Raw genomic sequence first — 20,379 nt, forward strand, 5'->3', positions numbered from 1 at the left:
ATAAAAATAAGACAGTGGCCCCAAACTGAGTTGCTTACCACCAAACTGAGACTTAACTACAATCTGGGCTTTCCAGTAAGTGCAATCTTAAACCTGTCAATGGCCTGTTAGGACCAATGAGGTAACCTGCCTGACAGACCCCTCCCATCCCCAAAGGAAAGTGACTCTGCAATACCCAACCTGCTTTTTGCCTCATGAGGCTGACTTGTTCCTGCTGCCTTCTGCTTATGAAAATCTTTCATCTGGTACAGCTCCTCAGAGCTCCTTTCTTCTTTCCCCCCATCACCATCTATCCCCTCATATCCTCTTCCACCTCCACCCCCCATTACCACACTGTTGTCCCTCTCTGTCCATGAGTTTTCTTTTTCCCTCCCTCCCTCCCTCCCTTCCTTCCTTCCTTCCTGCCTGCCTGCCTTCCTTCCTTCCTTCCTTCCTTTCTCTCTCTCTTTCTCTCTTTCTTCTCTTTCTTCCCTCCCCTCTTCCTTCTTTTTTTTCTCAATCCCTTCACACACTCCCCCACTTCTCCCTCGCCAGAACTGCCTGCCTGCTGTCTATCTGAGTTTGTTTGTACTTTGCTTATTAGTTCATTTTGTTCATTAGATTCTACACAGCCCCTGACCTCTGCGCTGAATGCTGTCTGATTCATGAACAAGTAAATGAAGTCAGTAAGTCTTTTAAATTTACTCAAATTTTGTTTCACACCATCTTCCTCTTAAAGGCCAAGCACCTGTTTCCTAATTCCTTATGTGCCAACTCAGGGGACTCACAGTAAATCTGTTCTGTATCTCCTAATTTGCTCAGGATCTTGTCCTGCCCCACTCGTCAGGCTCAAGTCCAGCTCTTTTTCTATAGCAAACAAGACTCTTTGCTGTTTCCCAGACACCCTGCTTGTTTCTGTACCTGTGTTTTTGCCCTTGGAAAAGCTTCTAGGCCTCTGCCTAAAGTCTCAGATCACTTTATACATAACTGCTGAAAGTTTCTTACTCCCCTTGTACAGAAAATCCTGATAGGTTTTCAAATTGTTGATTTGAACTTGAACTCTTTGAACTCTGGTCTCTAGCATTGTTCCTAGAATATAGTGATGGTTCCATTTTTCTTTTAATTGAATAAACTTATCCACTTCGTAATAGTATTCTTATCTTTTTTGTTAACCCTTAAAATGCTACTTAATTTCAATGTCTCATCCCGTTAGGTTCTACTGGCCTGAGAACAGGACCCACACCAGGTGCTACTGTTTTGATGCCCACTGTAGCAGTAAATTTGATTCGCCCAAGGATCTTGTTAAAAATGCAGATTCAAATTTGTAGGTCCAGGAGTTTAGGTTTCTAACCAGCTCCAAGATGATGGTGATGCTGTTCTATGGACCACATTTGGGGAAAGCAGGGCACTACAGCATTTGTAGATTACACGCTGCCACTTAAGAATGCGGGGAGGATAACATGAGAGGAAGATTTTTCCAATGCTTCTGCTAACTAAGTCTGCCCTTTGTGCTTTGAAACTTAAATTGCATGATGCTGTTATTTCCATGGACAGGGGTTACTAAATCAGTAAAAGTGTCTACAAGTATCTGCACGTACATAGAGTCTGGGAAGGTCTAAAACACACTCTGGGGTCTTTTCTGGGAAGTCATGTAAGAACAACTAAATCTAATATAAAAATATACATATAAACATATAGTTCCACATGTATCTAGAAATCAACATAAAACAACGGCTTCCACACCATGCAGATGTTTCCTTCTGGGGATTATGATATGGGCAAGGGCAACACATATGCAACACATTTGAGATCACACACTCCAAAGCAGTGAAGGGGGAAGGGCTGTAAGAACAAAACATTCCCTTACGATACCTCTACTCATCAGTACTTTGGTGAGTTGGAGACTCAGACCCGTCCATAATGGGCGAGTGTTCTGTTGCTTCTCTGAACAAAGGAAAGCAGAGGAGGAAGAGAAGAGAGGTCATGTTAAAGAGAGGAACCGACACAGACATGATTTGTAGCTCATTGATACATTGGAAAGACTGATTGACTACACGTCCAGTGTTAGTGACAAATAAGTCACACAGAACTTTCAACCCCATGAGTGAGTCAAAAGACCTCTCTAGTTTTGGTAGGAAGGCAGGCGTTGGTACTTTTTACCCATTTCTCATTTTCTTGTCACATCACAGAAAATAGTTATTAATGATAATTCAACTCAATCTGATGGAAGAGTTTACTTCAAGAACCTTTTTGTTTACTTCAAATACCTTTTTGTTTCAAATTTGTCTTGAATTCTCACTAGCTCTGTGCGGTGAAACCCAGGCAGGGTTTCAGACCAGCTCACTGTGTATGCATCTGAGGGGTGCTTATAAATTCCAGAGGCTGCTGTCTTAAATAAATACATTTGGGTCAGGTAAAATTGGATATGATGGAGAAAATCTGGGGATCCAGAGAAAGAGCCTGGATCCTTATTTAGGTGAGATGATTTACCAGTGGAGGTACCTTAGATACAGAAGATCTGTCATTTTTTAAGTGAATTAATCTTGGAGAGACTCCAGGGCCCTAGGCCTAGCAGCTGCCAGACCACACAAGCTACAGCTGGAGTGTGGATGGTGACTAAGAGAGTGTTTTCATGATCTATAATAATGACAGAGGGGAAGTTGCTGCTCCAAAGACAGACCAAGAAGTAGGAGTGGCCACAAGAAATTTGAGTGGGAGGATTTGTTAAAACACAGACTTCAGACCAGCCCCAGACTTTTTGACTCAGTAGGCCATGGGTGGGCCTGAGAACCCGCACTTCTAACAAGATCCTAGGTGACGTTCATGCTGCTGGTCTGGGGACTGCACTTTAAGGACCACTGGCCTAATGGAAAGAGACAGGGCTTATGGCTCACAGAGCACAGGGCTGAAGTGTCAGCTCCAACCAACCATTGTGACTTTGGGCAAAGCACTTATTTTCTCTTAGCCTCATCTATAAAATAAAAAGATATGATACTTCCCGAGCAAGGTTTCAATGAGATTATATGAGCTCATATATGTTAGAAGAAGGTTCCAACCTTTGAGTATACAGCAAGCACTTAATAAACATTAGCTCTCCTACCTTCTGTTAAATACTAAGGACCCATAAAGCCTGGTTTTAAATTACTACAGATAAATTTGCAGAAACAAAAAAATGTCTGCCAAGCGTGAGAGTCAGAAATGTGGTCAGTGGAGCCGATTCTGGTCTTGTTGTTTTTTGATGATTCAACTCACAGACAGCTGTCATATTTTCCCAGATACCCCCCACCGATGCTCCAGGAAATGAGAAACTAATAGAGCTAGATAAGGGGACTCTTTACTGTTTTAACAAACAGATAGTAATAGTATAGAACATCCATTTAAAGGTGATGTTTTAGGAACAACAGAAGAGGCAGGAACTGTGAGCACAGCAAGCTACATGTTCCCCCTCAGACTCTGCAGCAGACCAGAACATCCTAAATATCCCTGAGATTATGATGTTTGTTTATGCTGAAAGCTATAAGGAGAGTTGAATTTGGGTTATTTTGCTGTGGGCCATTTCTTAAAGGTCTCAAAATACCTGATCTCCTTTGCGTGTTGATTAAGTGGTTGGCCAGGACAGAGATGGGATCTGAGCCTCCTGTCTTTTTATTAAGATGCATCCTGACACCAGGACAGGAGCACCCTGAGGAGCAGGTAAAACGTGGGACCAGAGGCAGCCCAAGGTGCTCATACCAGTCTCTTTCTCCCCTTCCTCTTCTGTGCCTGGCATTCTGAAGTTGTCCTGTATAACTGGAACTTAAGTCACAATCTGTCTGGAATTCTGACCAAAGCAGTGCAATTGGACTTGTGACACCCACTTTCCCACATTCCTGGGGCCATGGGTCAGTTTTATAAGGAAGTAGAGAGAATTCCCCATCTAAAGGACAGCGATGGAAAGGAGAGGGGTAGAAGGAACAGCAGTTCATGGGCCTTCGCTGGAATGGAATAAAGTTCCTAGTAATGGAGAACACTCGCCATTCTTTTCCTGATAAACCCATCGGTTACAAGAATCTCATATTCATTACACTCTTCCTGATGAGTAAGGCTAAGGATCATTCTAGAACCTGGAAGATAAGGATGAAAGATCTGATCAGAACTCACCCAGTCTGCCAGCTTAGAATGTGGTGGGGACTGCTTGGGGGCGTTGCTCCAATTTCACTCGATGGTGTTGAGCTTCTCTGGCTTTGAGGTAAGGCAGCTGTATGCAGGTGGTGCAGAAAAGATGCGTCAGACACCAATCAAGTGAAAGAGCTTCCTTCCAGAGATGCTGGATGCGACCCCTTGCATGGCCACTGTGGGCAAATATCCACCCCCTACACCCATGCATCTCTTCCACACCACTCAGCACCTCTATCCTCAGTCAAGTTGACCTGGGATCCGAGGTCCCCACTTTGCCACTGGAAAGTGGCCACAGGATGGTGGCAGCCTCCACAGTAGCAGAGAACCCAACGGCCCACAGACCTTTGGGCAGAGCCAGTGTAGGAGGGCCTATTTCTTTGGACACCAGGAAGTAACACTTCAGGGCATTTGTAGATGTGGCCCCAGTGGCAAAACTTGAACAGAGAACATCCAGAAAGGTTCTCAGAGCTTGCTGTCTGCCACTTCAGGCTTATAATCTACCCCTTTGGATACTTTAAAGGGCATTAATAGCTCATCCAAATCTAACTACTAGGAGTTTATTGACATGGGCAGACTTTTTCCAGTTGGGAAGTTTAGTAAGAAGTAAAGCCTCCTTAAGGGCATCCTTTGCTTTCTTGGAATGAATCTTTCATCAGAAAACCACAGATATACTTCTTAACCTTTTTAATCTAAAACATGTTCCAAAAGACATTTTGCCTAATCTCTTTAAATAAAGCACATCTACTCTCAAGTGCTAATGCTCTGATGGAACACAAACCCTCCCAGCCCTCTTTGGAGCGCTGCTGCTTCCCGTAGGGTATCAGGCTCAGCATGTCCATTCATTCCCTCTCCCAGTGCTCTGGAAAGTCGATGGCAGACTTCACTGGGCTTATTTTACAGCTGGAGGAATATGGAGATGGTTCTGGGGTTTTGAAGTCCATGGTTCTCTCAGGATTGCATGAAGCATTTTTATTATTATATCTGAACTTGTCATTTGACTGATGCACCATAATAAATGAGTCAGAACCAAGGCTCAGAACTAAGATCCCCTGTGGCCTGGCACGCCTGGGAAGCCCGCAGGTCCTTCCTCTTTGCCCTGCTCTTTCTAGGCCCCCAGAATCTCCTTCAGCTCCCCAAAGATGACCTCCTATTTTCTGTCTTTAGAATCACCCCTTCCTCCCAATCTTCAACCTCTTTTTGGCACAAGTCCAGACTTGCCGTGCCTTCCATATGCTATTGATTCTCATTTCATTCTACTTTTAAAATCATTTTAATTACATGTCAACATCCCCTCCCCCTTCTTTTCCTATAGTCAGTATGAGGCAGCATCTTGCAACTGCAGGAGATCCCCTCTCCTTATGAATGCCATGAGCATGGAAATGAGTTAGTCTGTGCCAGGCCCAGAGCCCCGCCAGCACCATTACTGAACAAGTGTTGATATTATTGCCAGGATTCTCTCAGACAGGGAGTAGGAAGGGAGTGTGATTTCTGAGGGGAAAGCATGGTTTCTTCCCTTTGTTAGTTAATTCCTCCTGCTCTGAGTACAAAAATAAAGTAACCCTTAATTTGGTTATGAAACTCTGGAAGCTCTTTACAAAAATGACTGTGGTTATATCCTAACACCTTTGAAAAGGGATTGCAAGGAGCAGTTATCCATGTGGTCACAGGGAAGTCCATTCATGGGTCACAGTGAAGTCAAGTGCCGCACTCCAGGCTCCACCAGCCTGCTCCTCCCGCCCCCCACCTCCCCGCCCGACACACCTGCCGAATCTCAAGGCTTCCACAAGCCAAAGCCTTAAGCAAGTCACTCTCTGCAAGGTGCCACCAGGTCTCTACCTCACCAGTGACTTAGGTACACCCTGAGACACCTAGCTTCTTTGATTTCTGTCCTCACCAGGAGAAGTGTCTGGAGGGATGGTTTTCATGCCTACTGAGGAAGCTGAAGTAGGAGCTGGCTCAATCCACTGGGGAAGATCTGATGTGCTGTCCCACCCCCTCCCAAGTCTGTCACTCTTGGCAATATCAGGCCCAGTATGGGAGGGGTAAAGGGGTGATTGCAAAACCTCAATTCTCATACAGCTGACAGCTAGGTTTCTGGAATTAACTATCTCTCATTCCTCACGGCAGACTCTTAAGAAATTCTGGAAGCCCTTGAAAAGAGTCAATAGCTTGCTCCTTCAGGGCCAGCCCCACTCTGTCCCCATTCTCACCTGACGTGGCCTTGCACATCTGGGGCATCCTGGTGACTCTGCTGTGGGCCAGGAAGGTGCTCTGGGAGGAGGTGCTGTACTGGGAGCCACTGTCAGAGGAGGTGGAGCTGGTGTGCGACAGGCGGCTGTGCTCCTTGTGAGAGGCGGTGGAGCGCTGGTACCACTGGCGCAACTCATCGGACACCGCGGTGCGCCCCGTGCCCTTGTCGTGGGTGCACTCGCGGCCCAGCGAGGGCGTTCCCAGGATCTGCGAGCGAGATGGCGTCAGGCGGCCGGCGTCGCCCTCCTCACTGGCCCTCCAGCTCTCCCGGAACAGGCCGCCTGCTGTGTAGGAATTGGAGGTCTTGAACTGGGCCTTGACGCTGTAGTGGCCCTCCTGGTCGCTCTCCAGGCTACGCACAACCACGGGCGTGGCGCCCCCCTCGATGTACAGCGGGTACTCTTTGATGCGGTACTGCGAGCTGGGTTGGCTCTGGCTGTGCAGGTAGACACCAGGTGGGTTCCCGCCGCCAACCCCCCTAGCGGCCAGATTGGGCATGCTGCCCGAGTTCGCTGTGCCCAGCGCACCCGCCGCCCGCTGTCTCTGCCGCTGCCTGGCACGCGCCTTGGAGGGCGAGTCCTCTGCCAGGGTGGAGTAGTTGGCATTCATCTGCGCTGGGTAGTAGTGCTCCGAGCTTGAGTGGCTGGTGCAGGAGGAGCAGTCGTCCATGGGGTCTGAACCATTGCTGCTACGAGTCCGCGGGGTGTAGAAGTCGGGGCTCCCTGTGTCATTCTCAGAGCCCAGGAGCTTGCCCTGGGACTCCAGGCTGGAGCTGCGGTGCCGAAAGTGCAGGGCGAGGCTGTGCAGGCGCGTGGGGCTGAGGTCCACGGACCTGCAGGGAGACGAAGGTGGTGGGTCTGCGGGCCCAGTGGAGGGTTGGGGGCTCTGCAACCCTCAGGAGAGAGCCTCTAGCTGCTGGGAAACTGAGCTGTGCTGCCCTGGGAATCCAGGTGCTTCCCATGGTTCTCAGGTGGAAAGGAGGCAGGAGAGCAAGGCTTACCCCTGGAGTCAAGCCTGGGCCTCTGCTGGGATTTTGACTCCCAGTGGGAGGTAAGACTGAAGACAGCGCCCACACAAGGGTTCCCTCTGAAAAAAGTGTGCCAATGGCCAGGGCTTTCTTTTATTTCCTTTTTTTTTAAGTGTAAAGGAATTTTATAGATACAAAGAGAACCAAAGAAAATGCCTATTCTAGTCATTATGTTAAGCCAAATGAAATGTCCATTTTGGCAGGTCAAAACAGAAACTATGGAGATTTCATATGGTTCAACCAAATACTATTATGAAATGCACATAAACAGCTTTCCATTCCATGAAGACTCTGAAAGGCAAGGTTGGTGGAACATGGAAAATGACTGATGCAAAAACTTACCATGCCACCATTTTGTTTATAATGTTTTTTGCTTATTGGAATCCATCCTATAAATATCCATCGATACTGTAGACTAGGGGTGTCGAACTCAATCAGAGAAGGGGCCAAAATCTAAAATCCAGCCTAAATCGCTGGCCGAATGGTTTACTGAACAGTCATAAACTGTCATTGTGATGGAAACGCAGCAGAGTGCAGTGATGACAGCGCGGTGCGGGCCACATTACAAGGCCTGGCGGGACTGATTTGGCCCGAGGGCCTTGTGTTTGACACACGTGCTGTAGACAATGCTAGGGCCATGTGTGAAGGTCAGGGTGGCTCTGTTGGCCAATTACAGGAAGATTTGAGTTCAGTTCTGACTTTCCCCAGGGGAGGAGAAGTTCCCTGGTCCCACACCACTTCGTCACTCTCTTCCAGCCACACTGGCCTCCTGGGAACATGCCATGTTCAGGCCTGTGTGCAGGGCTTTAACCTGCTGTTCTCTATGGTATCCTCAGAGCTTGCTCTCTCTCCCACCCCCTCCCCCTTTCCCGCCCCAGCCCCTTTCCATTCAGGTCTCTGCTCAAAGTTCACCTTATGAGAGAGAGCTTCTTCAAGCTTCTAGTTCACCCTTGCTTGGCTTATTGTTCATTTTAGTGCTATCACCACTTGACAAATATTTATTATGACGCCCAACTGAAATGTAAGTCTGATGAGAGCCAGGGTATAGTCTGCTTTTTTCACTGCTCTATCCCCTAGAATAGGGGTGTCGAACTCAATCAGAGAAGGGGCCAAAATCTAAAATCCAGCCTAAATCGCGGGCCGAATGGTTTACTGAACAGTCATAAACTGTCATTGTGATGGAAACGCAGCAGAGTGCAGTGATGACAGCGCGGTGTGGGCCCTAGAATAATACCTGCTACATGGAGGCACTTTATAAATATGTGCTGCATGAGTGAATAAACGCATGAATAAAATGAATGAGAAAATCTTGCCTGGAGTGCTCTACCTGATATAAAATGGTTTACCGTTTATGGATGCTCACACCTTCTCTCCTTTGAGGTATGATCCCTACAGACTCAGTTTTTGATAAAATGAAATGGTGGCTTTGGTTTTGCTTCTTTTTAGAAAATGAAGGCCTGATTCACTGGAGCCTCCCTTTTGCCCATTCCTTTTGTTCTTTAATGAATTTATACCCTGAGGCACATGTGTCAAACACAAGGCCCTCGGGCCAAATCCGTCCCGGCCCTCACCGCGCTGTCATCACTGCACTCCGCTGCGTTTCCATCACAATGACAGTTTATGACTGTTCAGTAAACCATTCGGCCAGCGATTTAGGCTGGATTTTAGATTTTGGCCCCTTCTCTGATTGAGTTTGACACCTTTACCCTGAGGTATTAAAAAGTCCGGGATAAATTAGGCCCCAGTAGAAAGCGACAGGAGGACTCTCCAGTAAAGATCACGTCATCAGGACAAGGTGGCGTGGCTCCAGCATGCTTCCCTGCTAATCTGCCGGTCTTTCCCGCCTGCATTCTGCTTAGGCCCCTTCCATGCGCACTGTCTGCCTGGGATTCTCCAGCTGCCTCCTGGTCCCACTAGGCATGGGCAGTGGGACATGATGGGTCTTTGCAAACATGGGCAGACTGCTGCCAGCTCAGTTTTAAATTCTGCTTCATTTTAAGGAGAAAGGACCTCACTAGTGCAGGCCTGGCTCTAGATCATCCATTATCTGAGCCAGTTGGAGCCAGAGATATCCAATTTTACAAAGGAAGTGGGCTGAGGGCCGGGTGGACTCACCTTGTGGAATGAACGTAGTGGGGACTCCGTACACGCAGGTCTGGTGTGGACGGCATGCTGGACTGCGAGTTCCAGTGAGGGAGACTGCGGATGGGGCTGTTCTGGAGAGAGCTGCTTCCCCCTCCTGCTTCGGCACAGCTCCCTGTGCTGGGGAAACGCTTGTGGCTGCTGCAAACCAGAGGAAGCCATGCTGGTCACTGCCACAGTGCTGCACCCGTGCTCAGGGCTGACTAGCCTCCAGACATCAGCATTGGTGTTGGGTGGGCTTGCTCAGGATTCCCACCCTTATTCCCTCTGACCTTCGAGCCTTTCCCTGAGAATCCTTATTCCTGGCCCCTGGGTCCTGGTCAGCCTTCACTGGGACAGGGAACAGGACTGTCTGTGAAGCCTCTGTCCTAAACTGCAGTTTCTGTTTTCCAACAGACAAACATATACTTGACTGGACACCCACTTGGAGCTTAAATGGTATAATGAAAGGACATGAGAAAACCAGAGAAGTCAACCAAACAGCCTCTCCAAAACCTCTCTCCAAGATCAGCCCAGTAATGAGCTGATAATGCACAGCTGAGATTACAGTGTTTAGCTCTAGAATCCTGTTGGCTGATGGCTTAGGACAGGGGTCGGCAAACTCATTAGTCAAAAGAGCCAAATATCAACAGTACAATGATTGAAATTTCTTTTGAGAGCCGAAAAATTGACTTCTGCGCACGGGCCACAAAGTATCAATCACATTGTCTGTGCGTGCCCGCATGTGGTATTTTGTGGAAGAGCCACACTCAAGGGGCCAAAGAGCCGCATGTGGCTCGTGAGCCGCAGTTTGCCGACCACTGGAATAGTACTGTCCAAGACTTCCTGATCAATTTTTGTGGAATTTAACAACATTAAAACCATCTGCCAACACGTTGGCTGTGACCCCAAACCCCCATTTTCCCTTGGAATGACAATTCTGCACCTGGACAGGCAGCCTTCCTGTTGAAAGTCAACCCCTGGAAGGAATTGGGTTGATTTGGATGTTGTAATTTGTGGATGCCATTTGGGACAGCCCGCCGATGCTTTCAATAGCTGTCAACCAGGCCTCTTGTGGCCTTCCCCACCCAGCTCACCTGGAATGACTGTGGGAGGACCGTTTCTTGACTTTCTCATACGGCTCATCTAACGAGGACTCACTCCACATTTTGGGCTTTAAGGGTGACTTGTCATAGTCGTTGCGGTGATAGTGCATCTGCCTCAGTCCCTCCAGGGACTGGGGAGGAGGGGGCCTGTTATGCGATGATGGTGGCCGAGGAGGAAGTCCCTTGTGAGGAGACTGTAAGGGGGACAGTGTGCTGGAGACCTGAGAGTCCTCTGTGCAAAGACGGAGAGAGAGCAACTGAGCAAGGGTCGTCCTTCCTACTGACTCCAGACAGGCTCCCACCCACCTCTGCCCCAAGAGCAACACCTGGGAGCCAGGCCAGCATTCACTCTTGAAGGCGCCCATGACGCTTTCCCAGTTGCCAAACAAGTCAATCCAGAACAACCAAACCTAAACTGTGAGCAGCATTTAATGAGAAGAGGAAGCTCAATTCTGATGAGCTACAAATGGAGTAAACACAAATTTCATTAAATCCCATGGATTAACACTTGCTTCATACCAAACAGCAAAATGTCCTCATTGTTGTACATTTTATTTCAATAGATAGGACTTATCTGATTTGCTTTGGAGGATTTCAGCCCATGAGGGTTTTGTCTAGTCTGTTAACTGCTTAGTGTGTACAATGATTATTGACACATAGTAGGTAATCAATAAGTCATTTGTTAGAAAAAAATGAATAAAAGCATATCTGTTCAGAGTAATGATCCACTGGTGGCTCTAGGTACCGACTCTGCTTTTTCCCGAACTATATACACAATTTTTAACATGTTCCCATAAAATATTTTCATTTTGGAACTGCCTTAGGTTCTTTGGGAAGGAGATGGGCTACAACTATTATAAATGAACTAGAGGTCTGATACACAAAATTCGTGCATGGGGGGGAGGGGAGGTAGTGTCCTTCAGCCTAGCCTTCACTGGGACCCCTTGGGGGATGTCCAGTGGGGTCGGGCCTAAATGGGCAGTTGGACCTCCCTCTCAAAATCCAGGACTGCTGGTTCCCAACTGCTTGCCTGCCTGCTAGCCTGATCACCCCCTAACTACTCCCCTGCCAGCCTGATTGCCCCTAACTGCCCTCCCCTGCTGGCCTGGTCCCCCCCGACTACTCTCCCCTACTGGCCTGATCGCCCACAACTGCCCTACCTTTCAGGCCTGGTCCCTCCCAACTGCCCTCCCCTGAAGGCCTGATCACCCACAACTACCCTCCCCTGCAGATCTTGTGGTGGCCATCTTTGACCACATGGGGGTGGCCATCTTATGTGTTGGAGTGATGGTCAATTTGCATATCACCTCCTTATTTGATGTAACATTGATGTAACACTCTAACATCAATGGCCGTAAGAATTTCGAAGGAAGTGAATTCAGTTCAGAAGGGATTTCAGCAGTGGTCTGGTGAAGAGGAAAAACAAAAGGAAGAAGCCAGGACCAGACACAGCTGGCACAGCAGCTGGTGTGGAGGATCAGAGGGTGACAGGAAGGAGCTCTGGTCTAGTGTAAGAGCAAGAGACCTTCTGTGGGTGCCAAGATAAGCAAGGTGCCCTACTGACAGGGCCCTTTCATTCCGGATTCAGGTGTCAGGATTAGGTCTGAAAGCCACAGGAAAACTTAGCATGGATGCATTAGGATGAAAGTCCTGTTTAGTCATCTGGCAGGGTTCACAAAAGGGTAGGGTGAGAGAGGATTAGGGAGGGGTTAAGGAAGATAACAAGTGGTGAGAGCCCCCTGGAGGGCAGCACTGAGCACAGAGGCAGGAAAAACTCATTGTTCCTTGTGGAAGCTGAGGTGGGAGTTTGAGGGGAACATTACCCAGAAGAAACCTCAAACCCCAAAAACAATTCATGTGACCCTAAATCCACCTCCAAAGAGTGTTCCTTTCACAGACTACTGCTCAGTTCCCAAGACCTGAACATGTGCTACGCTTCTGCTCCTGCATCTCTTAGATCAGTAAAGGGAAGGGCCCCTAGATGGGAAAGCCTGAACTAGAGAAGCAGTAACACCCCCTGGTTGTCTGGGGGTTTGCAACATGGGGAAGAAGCTAATCATAAATGATGCATCAGAATTAGCCAATGACAATGTATAATGCCCCCAACTTCTCGGTTACAAAGGAATCTCATGAAATTGCTCTCATTTCCTCTCCTGGAGAGACTAGAGTCCACAGGGGCCAAAACAGGGCTGGATCTCTGATCTTCCAAACATAGTTCTCTCCCCCCTGCAGCCCCACTTCCTCCCCACCCACGTAACCAAGTGACAATAAGAATATTACAGTGTGATTGATAATGGCAGGGCCAAGATGACTGGGTAAATAACCCGCCAGCCTTTCACCACATTAGCAGCAATTATTATTATTCTTGTGATTATCCGCATTAGTCTGACCTGGGTAGACCTTTTATGTTTTCAATCTAAATAGTTAAGTATCACTGCCCACCTGCTCTTTCCTAAGGGGTAAAAAATTAACTGCCACTTAATGTATTTCCATTTCATTAATGTCCTGGCCTCATGAGTTTGGGGTTAAATCCGTAGGAACGTGTTCGGAGATGGTTCTGGGTTGGACTTCCTTTCTATTAATATTCTATGTCAGGTGTGGATTGGGGGTCCGGGTTGGAGTCACTTCTGATTTTCCTGCTACCTCCAGGCTCTCCTAGCAGGTTTCAATCTTTGATTTGTGACCCAAATCAATGATTGCATCTTTCCTCCAGAAATAAGGAAACAATGTGTAGTGTAGAGATTCTGTTTAGATAAAAATGTGGTTTGGCAACTAATAAAGTAAAGTACAACTCACTGACTATCATCTTAAATCTGACCTCTCAGGCACAGAAAACACTGAAATTCCCATAGACATGGTTTTCATAGCGCCCAGCAGCTCCCAACCAACTCTGTGACTATCGGGCAGTGAGAGAATCGCAGGGAAGCTGGGGCCATCCTGGCCCGGCTCTCCCCATTACACTGGCCTGTCCCAGGCTACATATAACTTAACCCAGTTTAATCCATGCCCCTTCCCAGGGCCCCCAACCACCTACCATCCTCCAGAACAAGGGCATCGGAGAGGGAACTGTCTTCACTGCCAATATTTCCATCTGAGAAGACAAAAAGCAAAAGTCTGAGAGTTTATCACATCTTTAGACAAAGGCCTATCTGTAAAAGTCATGTGTTTAGCATATCTTTCTCTTTCTAATCAGAGAGAATCCATGAAAAACAATCCAAATGCTGCTGGGCATTTCTATGATAGCCCGCACCATGGCTCATGAGCTAACCCCCACCCCCAACACTCAATGAGCCTGTCTTTGAGTTCTTGTCAGACAGGGCACCGCAATGCTGAGTGGCTTTATATCCAATAGGCTGCCTGGCCGGGTTAGGTCACACCATGATCTCAAGCTCATTTCTGACTGACATGTTCAGACCGACCTATAGGAAGTGAACTGCTCTTGATTGTACAAATGTGAAACTAGGGTGAGAAACTTGGCTTTGCTCACAGGGCAACAAATGGCTTCTTAATAAATGTCTTAAGCCATTAGTGGTGGTGGTGGTGGTGGTGGTGGTGGTGGGGAACAGGGTGGGGAAGGAAGCTGCTAAATTCAGCTTCTATCTCTACAAAGCTTATTTTCATAGACCCCATTCAACTAACCATGAGAACATGCCAAAGAGGGAAACAGTAAGGTAACCCTCCCCACTAAACATCTGGTGAAACTGAGGTACAGCTAGGGAGCTGGTTTGTCTGGGATTGCTCAACTCTCCTGGCAACAGGTCTTTGGATACCAAATTTAGTGTTTTTCTTTTGAAATAAAAATTATGCTGCTTGGCCAGTGGGGCTCATTGGTTAAGAATGGACCTATGAATCAGAAGGTCATGGTGATTCCTGGTCAGGGCACATGTTCAGGTTGAGGGATTGATCCCCTGTGTGGGACATGCAGGAGGCAGCTGATCAATGATTCTCTTTTATCACTGATGTTTCTATCTCTCTCTCCCTCTCCCTTCCACTCTGAAATTAAATATAAACATAAATATAAATATAAATACACACACACACACACACACACACACACATATAAAATTTAAAAATAAACAGGCTAAGGAACTAGGAAGAATCTTCTCTAATTCAAATGGGCTTGTATGATGAAAACATTATTTTGAAAGAGGGAGCAAAACAGAGAAGATACATTCTTGAGTTGGAGTGTCCTTGTGTACACCAAAAGCTTGCAAGTTTGATTCCCAGTCAGGGTACATACCTAGGTTGCTGGTTCGATCCCCAGTCAGGGTGTGTATGGAAGGCAAGGCAACTGATCAATGTTCGCTCTCACATCGATGTTTCTCTCTCCCCTCCTCTGTATAAACATACCCCGGGTGAAGATGAAAAAGAAATGGCTTCAGGCTTGGATGGGTCCTGTCACCAGTTAGTACAGATGATGTCAAAATTGACTCTGTCAGCATTCCTAACAGAATAGCCCTCACGGGTTAATTAGATTGCTTAGTGCATGATGGGAGCTGGGCTCTGGCCCACTCAGGCCCGGCTCCAGCTCCCAGGGCTGTGGGGCGTGGGGAGGGGCTCAGCACTGACCATCAATGATGAGCGAGGCCCTCTGGGTGGGTTTCTTCCCAGACTTGATGCGGTTCTCGTTGATGGCATTCTCAATCTCTTGCAGCTTTTTCAGGGCATTCAGATAGGAGGTTTTCCTTTGTTTCTTCAGCTTTTTGCTGACGTTGGGGTCACTGGCGAGGCGGCGGGCAGCCTCTGTAATCTGGGATTGAATGGCAAACTCTCGTTCCAGGCGTTCCAGCTCGGCTTCCTGTGGGAGGGAGAACCTGGGTTTCACCTCTGTCCTTTTCACCCCCACCCCGCAAGGCGAGCCAGCCTTTCTCACTCCTGGAGGCCACAGCATGAGGCACCCAGCAGTCCCACTGCCTAATGCAGTGATCCTGCTCCTAAAATCTCTGGCAGCCAGTGCCCTGGGCACACACACTTTTGAGACTGTGGCCCTTGTTCCACTCTGGAGACAAGGTTGGTCTGCACAGGGGATCCATCACTGCGAAGCAAGGGGTCCCCATGCTGAGGGCCTGGGGCCTCCTGGCTTCATTCCCATGGTCTCCACATGGTTCAAGAAGACCGAGCCTTCATGGAAATTCAGACCCACTGGGTTTGAATGGGCACAGGATGCAGCACTATTTTCAGAGCACCTTTCTGTCCTGCTCTGTGGGCCTGCTGATGGGAGCTCCTATGTGCCCACCTTCCCCACACCCCTCAGTCTCTCAGATTTTGAGCCCTCTGTGCTGGAGCCTGACAACAAGTCAGCAGGGACAAAGACGGAGTGAGCTGTGAGTGGGATCCCACCAGCTAGCTGTGCTGACAGCCCTGGCTCAAAAACTGCCTCATGGCTTTGTGGACACCAGGACAGTCTCACTGCTTAGACTGAGCCCAGTACATGCTGGCAGCCCAGTCTGCATAGATGGGCATCTGCTGTGGGGGAGGGTGGGAGTTTCCAAGAGAAAAGGGAGTTTGTTCTTCAGAGAGCAACTCTGCATCATGCCAGCTAATTCTGAGGTCTTTCTTTTGATAGATTTTGGAACCAAGATATACAGGAACATGTTAAAAAGATGGGGATACACATGGAATTCTCAGGGAACTAAAGGCATATTTTGTACCGAGCAGCTGGTGAGAAGGTGCTGTAAGATGGGACTGCGGGAAGGACAGGGGGGCTGGGGTGGGGGAACACTCACTAAGGCTCCTCATAAAAGTTGAGTGCCTGGTATCTGCCCAGCACCAGGGAGGGGAAGTTCCTCAGGTAATTCTGATGACAGCAGACTTGAGATATACTTGACCACATGGTCTTCTAAATCCCACCCGCCCTTGCCCCAGTTCTGACGTATTATATTTCTGCCTCTTCCATAGGCTGCACCTATCCTGTAATGTCCCCTTCTCCACCTCAAGCTACTCATGTTTGTTGCTCATCAAGCAGGTGTGAAGTCCCAGGTTAAACTTCCTAAATATAGTAGCTCACTTAACCCTTGATCTGGCCCAAAGAAATAAGGACTCCGCAATGCACTTCATTGTACAGCACAGGAAACTGCCAGGTGAAGATGCAGGTTTGGGTGAAGCATTTGGTGCAGCGCCCAGCCCCCTGGGGCCTCCTGGTGCAGATCTCAGCAGACTGGCCCCCGCTTCCACCCGCTCCAGGACCCCGTGTTCCGGTGACTTCACCTGCACGCTAACCAGTGGGCATGTTCTCAGTAAGTAACCAGGGTTGGGAGGACGTTAAAAAGACACGCAATGGGCATTGATGAACCTTACAGCGTGCAACAGGCCTTCCTGTCAGATACACAACTTGCCCTAAAAGCAAAAAGCTTAGGAACGCTCATCCTACCGTGGGAGCCACATACTGACCAACCTGTGCATGTAACAAGAGGCGAAGGGAAACTGAGCAGAACGGGGAAAGGGCAGCTGGCACTGTGCAGAATGCTGCAGCTGTGACAGAAAACCTGGGAAAACCCAACAAACAGACAAATGAGAACCCAACACCAGGAAGAAGGACGCACCTCTCCCTTGGGCAGGATTTTCTGTTCATCCAGCTTAAAGGCGGTCCCAATTCTTCTTCGAACAATGGGTGGTTCCTCCCCCGGGTCCAGAGGATATTCAACAGGCAGTTTGCCTGTCAGCTCCTGCAAATGTGCAATAGCAGGGGGGCGGAATCAGGGGGCGGGTGCTTGTTTCCAAGACACACACACACACACACACACACACACACAAAGCAAAATGCCTATGAGAAGGCAGGGCGGGGCGAGGATGAGCTCCCAACTCCGCCCCGCAGGGCGGAGTTATCCCTAGCCCTCACTCAACCAATCAGGGTTAGCCGAGGCAGTGACATCACCACCGACCAGAGTAAAACCCCTGGACTGGGAGAAGTTCGCGCTCTTCCGCCATGCTGCCGGCGTGAGTTGGGGAGCCCATGCTAGCATGGTGAAGGCTCTTTTGTTTATTGCATCGGACTCGGCTCCCTGGTGGTCCTTGGGGATCACGAAGTCTGGGCGTAACATAAGGGGGAATTTGTCCGGGATCCCCAGCACCATAAGAGACCCGATCCAGAGAGCCTGACTGGCCGTGGTAGGTGTGTGTGTGTCTGTGTTTTTGTGTGCGCGTTCTGGAGGGACGTAAGACCCCTTGTGGAATTGGTGCCCGAAACGCCTGGTGGATGCACCATGAAGGCCACGGGCAGGAGGATCAGAAGACGTTCTGACCTCCCGGGAGGGCCCGAGAGGGACCCTCGTATGGGGAGAGGAATGGCGTGAGCCGTTGCCTCACCTGCGGAAAGTGAGCCTTTCCCAGGTCTGAGTTTGGTATCTGTGGGCGACATGGCGCCCCAGGATGGAGCCGGCAAAGTGTGGCCAGCATGGCGGTGCGGGGCCCCCTGGCGGCATTGGGTCGGAGGGGGTGCTCCTGCGGGGCTCAGTTTGCGCGTTGGAGCGCAGCTGGGCAGTGGTGGCCTCGCTCAGGGAGCAGGCACCTGGGTTAATTTGCTGGCTGCCTGGAGAAGGGGAAGTGGAGCCGGGAAGCCGCTGGGGCGACCCGCGCTTTCTCCTCGGGGGCTGCCTGAGTAGTGTGGCTGGGGTGGCCAAAGCAGCCTCGCTCCGGGGGCCTGGGCCCTAGGGGCCTGGGCCAGCATGGAGACAATGGTCCCTGGAGACATCAGGTACCGGAGAAGAGTTCTCAGTAAAGAGAAAAGGCCAGTTCAAAACAAGTGAGCATAGTTTTGGGTTGTGCTTAAAAACACTTTTCTGGGTACAGAATAAGTTTTAAAAGTGGTGGAGATAACTGGGAGATAAATTAAAACTGGTTTCCCAAGTCATTGTAAGCAGCTTTTGAAATTCCCCGCCATGAGGTGGAAACTAGATGGTAATGGTAACAAGTTTATGTGAATGGTGGTGAATGGCCATGAATGGCCAGGAGTCTTCAGCTAAAGAATGTGTTCATTTGCATTTGAATGCTACTCCAGCTTCAGGGAGTGGCAGGTGATTAGGTGGTGAAGCAGCCCAGATGGCTTTGCTTACAATGGTTAGTCTTGTCATTGGTATCAGCTAAGCAGAGTCATATAACTACTTAAGTATGAATTGTGATTGACCTATGATTTTCTGACATTGTCTTAAATCTTAGTAAACTGCCTCTGGTGTGGAGAGGTCTAGGGAAGGCCAGAGCACGCAAGACTATTAGCTCTCCTGCAAAGAAATTATTCAGTGCTTTGTTTGAACTTCAGAAAAAATTTTGAGATTTGAAAAAAACTGTATGATTAGATCTGTTGCTGAAACTTTACCCTAAGTAAGCAGGATGTATTAGAAATGTAATGTTATTAATCTAAAAAAATGCCAAATATATTTGACTTGCCAGCTTTAAAAGCTCAAAGTATAAATTGAATTAGGAAAAGTTAATTGCAGTACAGTGGTGCCTCACACAACAAACTTAATTCGTTCCAGGAGCAAATTTGTTATGCGAAAAGTTCGTTATGTGAAACGCGTTTTCCCATAACAATACATGTTAAAAAAAAATAATTCGTTCTGTAGCATAAAATATGCTAAGATGACATAAAAAAAGATAATTTTTTTGTTATTATTTTTATTTAGATACATCTAAAAACATAATTAAAAAAAAAAAAAACACACACATTTTTTTAATTTTAAGACAGACTAAGTAGAGTCTACCGAATCTTGCACATCTTCATCCATTTTCTGCTTTTTGGCCGATGGTTTCATGAAAAACCTGTCCAAAGTCGTTTGTTTTTCTCTTTTCTCCAACATCTGCCGGAAATAACGGACAAGAGTTTCGGAGTAAAGATCCTGTTTGCTTCAGCTGAATCCGGATAGTGGGCATTGGTAAACTCCTGAACTGCTTTCCATTTGACCAGGATGTTCTTGATGTCAGCAGTTGGGATTGGTTGATTGTTTGATTGTTGCTCCTCGTTATCAGATGACGCTTCCCTTTGAGCATTGTCCTGTTGCTGGACCAGAAGTGCTTGGAGCTCTTCAGTTGTCAGCTCTTCTTCGTGTTCCTCAATAAGCTCCTCTACATCCTCTTCCTCTACCTCTAATTCCAACCTTTGGGCCACTGTGATGATGTCCTTCACCACTTCTGTGTCACCAACTACTGCTTCTTCCTGGGTCCACGAAGGCACAAGCATCTTCCAAGCAGAAATGAGGGTCCTTTGTGACACTTCTTCCCAGGCCTTCTGTATAAGTCGTATTGCCATAAGGACATCAAATTTCTCCTTCCAAAACTTTCGGACAGTCATATTGTCTCCACCAAACTCGCATTCTTCAAACACCTTATTAAAGAGGGTTCTAGTGTAGAGTTTTTTAAAGTTCGCAATAACTTGCTGATCCATTGGCTGAAGAATGGATGTGGTGTTTGGTGGCAAATACTGCACCTTGATAAAAGGATAATTTTCCTGCAATATTTCCTCTAGGTCTTTTGGGTGAGAAGGGGCATTATCAAGTATCAGAAGGGCTTTGAGCGGCAGTTCTTTTTCCAGCAAGAATTTCTTCACGGCAGGAGCAAAGGTTTCCAGAATCCATTCGTTGAAGATAACTTGGGTCACCCAGGCTTTTTGATTGGACTTCCAATGGACGGGCAGTTTGGACTTAATAACGTTATTTTTCTTGAAAATTCTTGGATTTTCAGAGTGATAAACCAATAGAGGTTTGATCTTGAGGTCTCTGCTGGCATTAGACGAAAACATAAGGGTAA

The 20,379-nt window shown here is 47.9% G+C and overlaps 1 protein-coding gene and 1 long non-coding RNA gene across 10 annotated transcripts in view; one reads left to right on the top strand and one right to left on the bottom strand.

Moving 5' to 3' along the window:
* The window catches only part of FRMD4A (FERM domain containing 4A), a 595,439-nt gene that overhangs the window by 11,353 nt on the left and 563,707 nt on the right, over window positions 1-20,379 (bottom strand). For 6 of the 9 annotated variants that reach the window (XM_036460347.1, XM_036460307.1, XM_036460315.1 and 3 more), the window contains 7 exons: window positions 17,184-17,306; window positions 15,211-15,439; window positions 13,676-13,732; window positions 10,633-10,873; window positions 9,530-9,697; window positions 6,348-7,219; window positions 4,120-4,216 (listed from right to left, as the gene is read on the bottom strand). In XM_036460347.1, the coding sequence (XP_036316240.1) occupies window positions 4,120-4,216; window positions 6,348-7,219; window positions 9,530-9,697; window positions 10,633-10,873; window positions 13,676-13,732; window positions 15,211-15,439; window positions 17,184-17,306 (1,787 nt within the window). Of the gene's footprint in view, window positions 1-1,851; window positions 1,924-4,119; window positions 4,217-6,347; window positions 7,220-9,529; window positions 9,698-10,632; window positions 10,874-13,675; window positions 13,733-15,210; window positions 15,440-17,183; window positions 17,307-20,379 lie in introns of all 9 variants that reach the window. The other 3 variants (XM_036460333.1, XM_036460324.1, XM_036460288.1) reach the window with 1 other exon arrangement.
* On the top strand, window positions 14,055-14,442 carry LOC118731651. Its single transcript, XR_004991927.1, has 2 exons — window positions 14,055-14,190; window positions 14,222-14,442. It is a non-coding gene; the product is annotated as an uncharacterized LOC118731651 (long non-coding RNA).

The sequence above is a fragment of the Pipistrellus kuhlii genome, unplaced genomic scaffold (assembly GCF_014108245.1).
Source record: "Pipistrellus kuhlii isolate mPipKuh1 unplaced genomic scaffold, mPipKuh1.p scaffold_m20_p_1, whole genome shotgun sequence".
Taxonomy (NCBI): Eukaryota; Metazoa; Chordata; class Mammalia; order Chiroptera; family Vespertilionidae; genus Pipistrellus; species Pipistrellus kuhlii.